The sequence below is a fragment of the Mollisia scopiformis genome, assembly GCF_001500285.1.
Source record: "Mollisia scopiformis unplaced genomic scaffold LY89scaffold_26, whole genome shotgun sequence".
Lineage (NCBI taxonomy): Eukaryota > Fungi > Ascomycota > Leotiomycetes > Helotiales > Mollisiaceae > Mollisia > Mollisia scopiformis.
The window spans coordinates 508,968-519,551 of record NW_017263606.1 but is presented as its reverse complement, the minus strand read 5'-3'; the positions used below and the strand labels follow the sequence as shown (position 1 = coordinate 519,551).

General features: G+C 48.5%; 4 protein-coding genes across 4 annotated transcripts; 1 reads left to right on the top strand and 3 right to left on the bottom strand.

Moving 5' to 3' along the window:
- Positions 1–542: 542 nt before the first annotated feature.
- LY89DRAFT_760226 (uncharacterized protein) lies at positions 543–3,166 on the top strand (the record flags this gene model as incomplete). Its single annotated transcript, XM_018221500.1, has 2 exons — positions 543–2,589; positions 2,643–3,166. 2 exons carry the CDS (start codon positions 543–545, stop codon positions 3,164–3,166), a joined length of 2,571 nt encoding a protein of 856 aa, XP_018064755.1.
- Positions 3,167–3,949: 783 nt separating this feature from the next.
- On the bottom strand, positions 3,950–4,952 carry LY89DRAFT_760222 (uncharacterized protein). Its single transcript, XM_018221499.1, has 2 exons — positions 4,772–4,952; positions 3,950–4,716 (listed from the first exon to the last, which is right to left on the bottom strand). Exons 1-2 carry the CDS (start codon positions 4,898–4,900, stop codon positions 4,042–4,044), a joined length of 804 nt encoding a protein of 267 aa, XP_018064754.1. The 5' UTR covers positions 4,901–4,952; the 3' UTR covers positions 3,950–4,041.
- Positions 4,953–5,501: 549 nt separating this feature from the next.
- LY89DRAFT_723625 (uncharacterized protein) lies at positions 5,502–5,880 on the bottom strand (the record flags this gene model as incomplete). The annotated part of the gene is made up of 1 exon (XM_018218831.1): positions 5,502–5,880. The coding sequence occupies one exon, from the start codon at positions 5,878–5,880 to the stop codon at positions 5,557–5,559; it is 324 nt and encodes a 107-aa protein (XP_018064753.1). The 3' UTR covers positions 5,502–5,556.
- Positions 5,881–6,404: 524 nt separating this feature from the next.
- Positions 6,405–9,803, bottom strand: LY89DRAFT_689663 (uncharacterized protein). The gene is made up of 5 exons (XM_018215947.1): positions 9,278–9,803; positions 9,135–9,230; positions 8,417–9,087; positions 7,388–8,369; positions 6,405–7,330 (listed from the first exon to the last, which is right to left on the bottom strand). Exons 1-5 carry the CDS (start codon positions 9,390–9,392, stop codon positions 6,711–6,713), a joined length of 2,484 nt encoding a protein of 827 aa, XP_018064752.1. The 5' UTR covers positions 9,393–9,803; the 3' UTR covers positions 6,405–6,710.
- Between the last annotated feature and the right edge of the window lie 781 nt (positions 9,804–10,584).

Genomic DNA, 10,584 nt, shown 5'->3' with positions numbered 1-10,584 from the left:
GGGCAAAGATCTTATCGTCCGACAACCCAATTACAAACCATTGCCTCTACGTTGGTCTTTTCTTGCCTCGTTACTTCTCGTACTCTGTATTCTTATAGCTTTAATTGAATATTCCCGTCATGTACTGCCACTCGCGAAATATAGCAAAGGATCTTCTCCGCTCTGGCAACCAAGATCATCCACGGCTATACAGGCACAATCCACGGTGGCATCTCGTCCTCAATCTACATTGGGGCGACATGCCCCAGTCAAGCATCATAGAGCATATTCGATGAACACAACAGCTTCAAATATGGAGGCAACGCGGACCCCCGAACCTTGGGTGTTCAAGAATACCACACTCATCGCGACCAATATCACAAATTCTGCTATGAGCGAAACGTCGTCTACAGTCACATCCACAATGCTTTTAAATCAAACGGCACCTCCCAGACCCATCCAACTATGCAGGTTACAATCCAGCTTACGGCCCGATGAAGTATGTTCTTTATTCATGCGAGGGGGCAGAAAATTGCGCGGGCAAATTCATCGTGGAGATAGCCATGACAGACAAGAATAGCAGCTCCTGCTATCGGTATATGTTATGGGAAACTGATAATCCAAAGGACTGTGAAGGTCAATACATTTGGCTTGGACCATCCCCTGTGCCCGCTTGGACACCCGAAAGCTTTACAGGTTTCGGAGACTGGGTCTTAATGACAAACTGCCCCAGCGGTCGTTTCCTAGATTGCCCCGAGAACTGGAAGTGTGATTCAGACACAGAGTTGGGACAGCCATCTGATACAATTCCAGCATCCACGGATTTCGAAATTCAAGAACCAGTCACTATAACAAGCCTTTTGGCTGCGTCCGAGATTCATGTGGTAGACATTTACACAGGTGTTGACGGACATCTCACAACAAGTTCAGAGACCAGATTCGTTAGCGGTGGTATATCCACGATGACGACAGTCGTTCCATTGCAGCTGACTGCATTCGGAACTCCTGGAGGTCTTATATGTATAGTCCAAAACACTAGTCCTATCTCCACAGGCTCCCTTGCACCAGATCAATGGAGCAATCAATACTTAATAACCACAACAATTTCAAGCACAAATTTTCTCGGCAGCCCACCGACTCCGACACAGACGATTGCCGATGCACTCTCAAACCCCACAAGACTGTTCACTACGGTGACACCAGAAACCGCGCCGGGGTCTCTAAGTGGGGTGCAGTCTGAAACTATCATCACCCTATTCAACTTGGCTGGTATTCTAACAGGTACATCGATCATAGAGTTGGACATCTTAACAGACTCCTCTGGTCGACCCACAGCTACGGTGACGGAGCTTTCAGAGACACCAAGAAAATCTAACAGCTTACCAATCCAAACACCAACAACAGCGTTAAACATCTCTCTTGTGCTACCAAAGACATCGCCAATAACTTCACTAGAGACTGTCATCAACTCAAACGGGATGCCTATAGAAACCTTAACAGTCATATTCGAGACACCTTCCAATTCCAGTGGCGCACCAGCAAAGACACTCGAAGAGTTCACAGCAACTGGTGCTATCACTGCGCCGTCTTTCCCGAAAGAGACCGGCGGCACAATGGGAAATTTGTCCCACATCTCAAGCCCTTTGCTCTCCATTCCTATTGAACCTGCGAATTATTTCGTGGCAATGTTCGTTCCGGTTTTGATGGCCGCTATTTTGTCCATTTTCATTCAAATGGTCGACAAGAACCTGAAGCTTATGTTGCCATTTTACGCCCTCACGAGGTCTGGAGGCGCTGCAGTAACAGATTCGCTGTGTTTGGTCCCTGGTGGTTTCGCAGGGTCATTGCATAGTATTAGATTGTTGTTTCGGAACAATGAGCCGATCTCATTCCTGTGCGACGTTCTTGTCCTTCTTACGGCTGTTTTAATCTCTATCTCTAGCGAAGCTATTGGGATAAATCTTACAGGGGTATGCGACTTGAATAGCTTCAAAGGTTGCAGTATGTTCTTTGATGTCTTTGATGGACCATCTCGAGCTGTGGAATATCTGATGGTCATTATGGTTGCCGTTATAATCTGTATTTGCATACTTTTATATTCAATGAGGTCCGGCGTTGCATTTAGCCCATGGAGCATTGCATCTATTGCGTCATTTCTCTCGGAAGAAATGTCAGAGCTATTCCAATCTCTTCATCTTGAGAGTCGGAAGGGCATTGAGATGAAAGAGATGACCAGTCGTCTTGAAGAGAGGAACTATGCCTTCGGATTCTATTTTGGAAGTCGAGGCATCATCGAATACGGGATCGTCCTACGACCTGGAAAGCAACATCCCCCGCTTCCATCGTCAACAAGTGGGCCAGAAGGTAAAATACCGAAGGAGAGCTCCCATTGCTTTCCCAAGAGGCTCATTGTGGAGTACGGATTTCGTGTATTGTTCCTGACAACTCTTTGTGGCCTCCTCACTCTGATCGTCTATTACGACACGGTCCGGCTTAACGCAAAGACCAATTCTTTCGAGCGATTTATCGATAGCCAGAAATTTGGAGTTCGGTCTTTCTTCGTTGCATGCGGTGTCATTATCTCGTTCTTCTGGGATGATATGTTCTCACGTACGTAAGCCGCTTTGTCATTGAAATTCAGTGAGACCTAACAGCAGCAATAGGAGTGGGGCGGATGCAGCCTTATAAAGACTTGTCCCATTCCCCTCGGAGATCGAATAAAGCAATTTCGGCTTCGTTACGTCCTACCGTCTTCCCTGGATTCTGGAATGCCGTACGAAACAGACAAGTCTTTACTAGCATCGTGGCTTTTGCAAGTATCTTATCCAAGATCACTCCCATCTTTCTTTCCAACATCCCGTTCCGCATTACTCAAACCTGGACAACTCATAAGCTATGCGCATGGACAACAATTACAATATTAGGCTTCATGATTCTCGTACTAATATGGTCTTTCTTCGTCAAGGACCCTCAGATGCCGGTTGATGCAAATACAATTGCAGGACATATGTACTACTTATATGATTCCTCCATCCTGAAAGATTTCCAAGGAACATGGAGGTTGAGCGAGAAGGAGTGGAAAGAACATCTAAAAGGCATTAAGAAGAATTACAAGCATAAAAACAAGGTGGGATCCTCAGGACAGCCGAAAATTGGCATTTACCGAGACGGAACTTTGGATGGTTGAGAATGGTTGTCTCTCTGGTGTCGATATCGGCTTTGTTGAAAGCTGCGTTTGAGGATTGTGGGGTTTTGCCTTGCGGAAAGGTGTATTAAATGTCTCTTCGTGTTTTCCGGTGACATCTTGGATGACAAATTCATACTCGCTTTCGTCTTCGGTTTCATCATCCGTCAAGGATGCACCAGATAGTAGGTTGACAGCGACTCGGCTTCCTGACATTTTAAGGCGAATTGGTAAATCCTCAAAATCTGCGATATGCAACAAACATGAATCCTGAAATCTGATTGGCTTTTAGAAGCTTTTGAGTTGTCCACTTTGAATAAGAGAAGCGTGGTAGACCTTTTCCAAAAGCGTTTCATTGTTGAATGTGGACAGCTTCGATACACGAGAAACAAGTGGCACTGAAAGAAGTGTGTAGAGGCTTGCATTTTTTAGTGCAGGTCCTTTCGGACTCAATTTTAGAATACATGAATGTCCTTTCGGACTTGAATCTGCGCTATATGAGAGTTATGAGGTGTGTTTCGTTATGTGGTCCTTTCGGACTCAGTTTTCGGAGACATGATGAGGTGATAGGTCCTTTCGGACTCAGTGCTCAAGACATGATTAGGATGTAGAAGTGTCCTTTCGGACTTGCTTCCTAACTCAATTATCTCGAGTGAAGATCGAAGTCGTCTAGAGGACCGAAGTCAAAATTCACTCCTACGTGCATAACCCTTCTTCTCCCGCTTCCTTGAATCTAATCTCATCACCGCAGGCAGGCGATCAAAATCAAAGTCAATCATTGAGAATTCGGGTACAGATGGGAGCATGGTACAAGCACGCTTCATTCTCGCATGACCTTCCTTGAAGAGTTCCTCAGTCGTCTTAACAGTAGTAGGTTGCTAGCCAGCGGTTGACGAAGATGGTGTGATATCTTCATCATTGACAGACTTCATCACAACATCAACAAGAACATGCCGAATGAGTATTCCTGCTCCCAACTTGGTGTATAGACGTAGGTCCCGACGGATGGATTCTTCAGGCCCATGTGTGGCTCGTGGCGGAACCGCAGTCAGATCAGCAGCATCTGGTCGCTCGCCGTCATGCCATACGTAGATCATTGACATTGCCTTCCATGCTTCGCTGTAGATGTACCCAATGTCCTCCTTGTCGAGCATATCAGCGAAGTGTTCGATAAGCTCATGGTCAGTCATGGTCTTAAGATTCTCGACGAAGGTTGGGGAAGCGAGCTCCTTTCGGAGATAGAACATGGCTACGTTGATAGCTCGGCCGAGCATCTTGGTACCAGTTACCTTGGCGTTTCTTCGGATTGCCTTCTTCCATATCTCTTCCAGGTTGCGTGTATCGTAGGAAGCATCGAAGAATTGCTGGATGTTGGTCGGCATGCAAAGCGTGACAATCGTGTCCGAACGTCCAGGATGAATCAATTCAGCAGCTTTGGCCATTTGGAGGAGCGGATCGGGACAGTTCAGGTCGTTGGTGCGTATCTGCAGGCGAGAGCGGGCCTGAAGGTGAACAGACATCGGTCTGTAAGTTGGGGATGGGTCAAAGGCCCGCTGTTCACTGAATTAGTTTTTCATTCCGGCCAGCTGGAGATCGTTATGCTCTTGCCATCAAAGTCAATAGCAGCAAATTCATCTTAGGGATCTCCCAGAGCTCGGCTTCTAGAGATTCTTCGATGAACTCTAGCATCCCAGCCAATTGCTCAGGCGTGAAGTCATAGGCCATTTTAACTTGCATTCTCAGGAGACTGCGATTGGAGCATATGCAGCTGTGAGGTTGAGGTAGATCGTTGTACGTGGGGATCCAGATCGTTGTTGTGGGATTCGGAGAACGCGATTGTAAACAAACAAAATCGAAACGAGTGTGGGGTAAGCGATCTAGCTCAATTTGCGGATCAAATTTGTTCCCAGCCTTGTCTAGCTTGTCCAGATTGTATAGCGAAAGTTTTTCGAAAGGCTTCGGCTATGCAATTTGGACAACTTTCGAAACCAGCAACAAGGTACTTTTGGCTGCTTGGTTCAAAGAGGTCTAGTTAAGGTGACTGCAGCGAGAGTTGATAGGTCTGTAATTACAAGCTGATGCTGTCAGAAAAGCAAATGTGTGTTGAATCTTGCTAATGTAGTAGTAGCACTGGCTGTCCTGGAGGTGGAACTTCAAGCCCAGATTCTCATTGTCGAATTGGCCACAAAGGCAGAAGGTGCACCACATAGCCAATACAGGATAACGATTCCACGGATATATAGTACTTTAGGACCCTGAAACGATACAATGGAAATTAACTGCTATTATCCAATACATCTCAAAAATTTACATACCTACAAGAGAAATTCATCAATCACCTTAAAATACCATCCAACCTTACCATCCCGATATAATCTCATCGCAGCAACCAATTACCGCTTTCTCGAATGCTCTAGCGCTTCCGATAGACAACGACTGTTCCCATCGCTCCTATCCTCCTCCTGTCGCACAGCTGCGATGTAGTCTTTCTGGTCCACAGACTTTTGCATCAGTTCAGTATCCTTGGGAGAGCCGCTTTCATCATAGTTCCATGGCGCATCCATAAGAGGTGGAATTGTTGAAAGAGTCAAAGGGACCATGTGATTGTAGCCAAGGCCAATATCCGGAAATAACACAAATCTAATTACGTTCCGCTCCTTAGTTTCATAATCTAGGACTACAAGCCAATCTACAGATACCACAATGCTTCGGCTCATGAACGAAACAACCCTACTAGTAAGGAAGAGAAATAAATCCACTAATACCCAGTAAAACCCTTAACATTTTCTTTACCGCTATTAATATATTTCGAAACTAGCTTAAATCAAGCCGATTTACGAGAACTGCTATCAAAAGAAAATTCCTCCATCGCGTAGAATAAGAGGGTATCTAAGCTTTTCAGGTCTTTACGAGGAAGGTCGAGAAAAAACTTCCCATGTAGTACTCTACAAACGCAGGCAGGATTTATAGTTCGGTTTTCAATCACGTGAACTAGAACTCCAGGCACACAACCTTGCTCGTCATGAATCAGAGGACGACGATGATGATGATGCAGATCTTATCCTGCATCATGGCAAGCAAAAGTGTAAAGCGCTGCTTTGCAAGCCGCGCTGTGCGTGTGTATATGTATGCCATTGTCTCTTGTCTCTCTGTGGAGTGTTGTATTGATATGCAGCGCTAGTTGGGTGCTCAGTAGATAGAAGGCGAGGCTTGGAAAAGGGTGAATAAGTTGAGTTCTGATGCTAGAGTGTTAACCGCTGACTAGCTAAGGTCCTTTTGAGCGAAGACATACGAGGGAAAGTATATAATTACTTGTTTGGATCCCTAGAGACAAAGGCAATGGAAGAAGAAGAACAATACAACGAGATCAAACTTGAAATATATATTCATGCAGATTACCCCTCACGCCTTTCCCGCATCCCCTATCTCCAAGACCCGCCATCCATGCACCCCCAAAGCAATCCCTTCAGCCCCCATCCAAAATAAACAATATACAAGAATCCCCGCATTATCTCTCAATCAAAACTCTTTTAAGCACCTCTCACCATCACCGCCCATCCTCCCCCAACTCCTCACTAAAATTACTCCTCCTCCTCGTCACCGCACCCGGACTAGCACTCCCACCTCCGCTCGCATTCAAATAATCACCTCCCTCCCTCCCCGTCCCCTGCGGCGGCGTCAACGGACTAACAGCCGTTCCTCTCAATGGCGGGGTTGGGACTTTAGTCGGGACCATACCCTCACTCCCTTCTCCTCTTCCTTCTCCCCCTCCCGCTCCAGCAGCTCCAAGGCCTCTCAAAGCACCAGGCGTTTCCAACGGCGTCACAAACCCCACCCCACCTCCTCCCTCCGTGCTCACTGAAGTCTCGCTAATCCCTCTCAAATGGCCACGGTCACTATCACTCAGCTGCGACATGCCGGAGATGAATTTTTCTCTTCCCTGGCCTGGGCCGTCGAGCCGAGGCGAGTTTTGGAGAACAGGGGAGACGGGCGGTCGGGAGAGGGTGGATGTTGTTGTTGTTGAGGTGATTGAGTTTGAGGGGGCTAGGTTTTGGGAGCGGGGTGATGAGGGGGATGGAGAGTGAGGGGGCACTTGGGCCATGGGGATGGGGTGAAGTCCGGTTCCTGTGTCGGGGTTGGCGCCGAGTTCGACGAGGCGGGATGTATCTATTTTCACAGCTGTTTAACGAGTGAGAGGGAAAGGGGGAAGGAAGGGGGACAAACCCATCATTTCAAAAACCTGCTGTCCCTGCACCTCTGCCATCTCCTGCCTATCCTCCTCGTACGGATACGGCGTCACGGGCGTCTCGTCCGTCGTAACAGTCGGCGCCTTAGCATCCGCTGGGGTAGCACGCAACCAGTTCGTCACCCAGCGTCTATTATCCATGGTGCCGTTCTCGCTCTGGCCGCCTGCGGCAGAGGACCGGAAGAGGTGCCGGCGGCGCCAGATGAGGAAGGCTACGATGGCGAGGGTGAGGAAGAAGAGGCCTAGTACGACGCCGAGGACGGGTCCGAGGTAGGAGGGGGTACCGGATCCGGATTTCGGGGTGGGGGTTATGGTTGTGATGTTTCCGGGTGGGGAGGTGCTGGCAGCGGCATGGTAGGGATACCAGGTCGTTATTTTGGAGGTGTTGTATGCTGCCCCGAAGAGGCCGGTCATGCTTGCGTTTGCAAAGCCGCTGGGTGATGGTTGGGTATGGGTAGCGCTTCCGGTGCCAGTTCCGCCGATCATGGAGGATATCATGGATGGGACCGTGTAGTTACTCCAGACGGCGGGGTCGTAGTTCGTGATCCATGTTGCGGTGGAGAGGTTGAAGACTTGGATGATATTTCCGGAGACGCATTGGGGGATTGTGCCTGTTAAGGGAGCGTATCCTCCTACTACGAACATTTGGTCTGGGTATGGTTTTACGCATCTGTGGCCTGCGCGGCCGTGACCTGTCGTTCCAGAGCTGACTTTCATCCACATGAAGGTTGGGATTGAGAGGACCCAGACATCGTCATTGAAGGGTTGGGTGCTATCGATGCCTTGCCAACCTCCGTACCAATAGATGTTGTGGCTTGAACCATCTTGTGCTGAAGCCATGACGGTGCATCCTTGAGTTAACATTCCAGGGTTTTGCTCTGAAGTCGGCTGCTCATACCAACTTCCAGTGGCAATATCATATACAGCCACTGTATTCATCAAACCGGGACTTTTAAGTTTCTATGTTTTCGTTAGTCGAGGAGTTTCTGCAGTTAGATAATACTTACAGTGTCAGCAGTCTGATTTGCATCTAGGACCGTATCCAGCTCCGCGTATTCAGCATCTACAACTCCACCAATGGCAACAAGAACTCCCTGCTCAGAAACAGGAACCCATACAAGCTCAGCATTAATCCGACCCGGAACCGTAGTCGGCAAAGAAATGTTCTTCCAAGTCTCTTGAGTCTGAACAGTCATGTCCAACTCAATCATCGTATCAGAAAGGACATCGGCATTGTACGTTTCGTTTCCCGTCTGATAATATATAGGACCAAAGCTCGCAGATCTCAGACCTCCAAAGTAAAATCCCAGATTCTCTGACGGCACACTGACACCGGCACCATTTGTCACATATCTAGTGAGGCCATTTGTAAGAGTCTCGAGGATGTATCCGGATTTGAATTGTTTGGGAGGGCCTGATGCATAGACCTCGTATGCCGCTGCCGATTGAGAATCAGGCAGGGTGTATTCAGCGGTTTGCGTTATGAGCCCTCCATAGATGAACCATTCGTAGTCGTTGGCCATCATTACTCCATCATAATAGTTGGGTGCGACATTGTTTGCTGCCCCACCAGCAGCAGCTTTCGATTGGGTAGTGAAGACATTACTTATGTTCGTTTGTGCTGTTGTATTAAAGGGAGTGCTGAAGTTAAGTTGATAGACTATGCCAAGTGGATTGTCTTGAATTGATCAGCGACATCCCTCTTGGTGGACTTGAACATCTCACCATCTGAAGTCGGAGGACCATACGTTCCATCACTCATTCCTGGCGTCCACCATAAAGCCCCGCCGTCAATATAAAGAGTATCGCGAACGACGGCGGCTGTTTCATGATCAGTCGGGATCAACGGGCGCTTCAATTAAGATTACCTCTTGGAGAATCCCAGTAGCACATGGTGGCATTGACCTGCCCGGTCTGCCAGCCGGACTGCTGAGCCGCGCATAGTCGCGCAAACAACCCCGCAGCAAGTAACGAACGAAACATCCTGAACTCAAGACGATGAATGGAGAAGCCAAAACGAACAACTCAGAGAGAGCCGTCGTCCACGATCGTTAGATGTCGAAGTGAAAGAGGCTGAGCGCATTGCCGGATAACGTGAATAGCATCTGCACAACACTCACTTCTTCGGTTGCAATCACCAGTAGGAATGCGGGATTACAACCTTCAGAAGAAAGCAGCTTCTGCATTCTTCGGCTGGCGTTGGTAAGGCCGAGAAGCTGGAGTACTGTATGTGCTGGGCCACACATATCTCACTCAGCAGCGGACTGCAGCTGTGAGTGGTGGGGGGCAGCAGGAATGCGACCCTCCTTCTCCAAAGCGACAAGTGTGGCAGCAAACATGACAAGAGTTGTGGCTCGTTCCGCCAGCACAGGACGGTGAGAGGAGAAGTGAGCATTGAGCGAGTGAGTGAGTGAGGGAAGATGCGTGGAGGAGAGGAGAAGAGAGTGAGCAATTGGGTCGTTAGTGGGGAGATGCCTGTCGATGCAGCTGGATGCAGTAGTGTTAAGGCCGTGCCAGGGGCCACCCTAGGGAGCATCCGCTGACATGACAGGCCCGGCCGGCCACCAACAGCGAATGGATCCAGGATCGAGCAGCCTATCTACTGTCCAGTACAGTACGCTAAGAACACCCCAAGAAAGCCCTAGACCTTGCCCTGAAATTCGGACAATCAGCACACTCATTTTCTCGCTTCCTTCAGCCTTGTGAGCCGGCTCCGCGAGCTGAGGGGCATTATCTTGTCTGACTGGTCCGCGTTGCTTTTCAAGGCTTTTCGAATACGAAAAGCCGTCCAGGTTGAATCGACGCCACGTTCAGCCAATCTGTATCTGCTGCCGTCCTTGACTCATTTTCCAAGTTAATGATGGGAGTGGGAATACTCCGCCTCGGAGGACTCAAGCTGAGCACTGAGACAACGGCAGCATCTCGATCGTGGAGAGACATGCTAAAAAAGAACCCGCGCATGGCGAAGAAAACATCCCGTCGTCTGCACTCAAGCGCCGTGATGATCGGGTAAATGAGTGAGTGAGTATGTCTGTCCCTGGCCCCAACATTCTTATTGATTTTACGTTGTTACTGTACTGTACTGCTGACGGGTACCCAGAAAGTGGGGTAAAGTGATGTGATATCAAGGTTGTTTGAGGGTTGTCGCCCGTTCTGGCCACCGACCCTTGCGAGC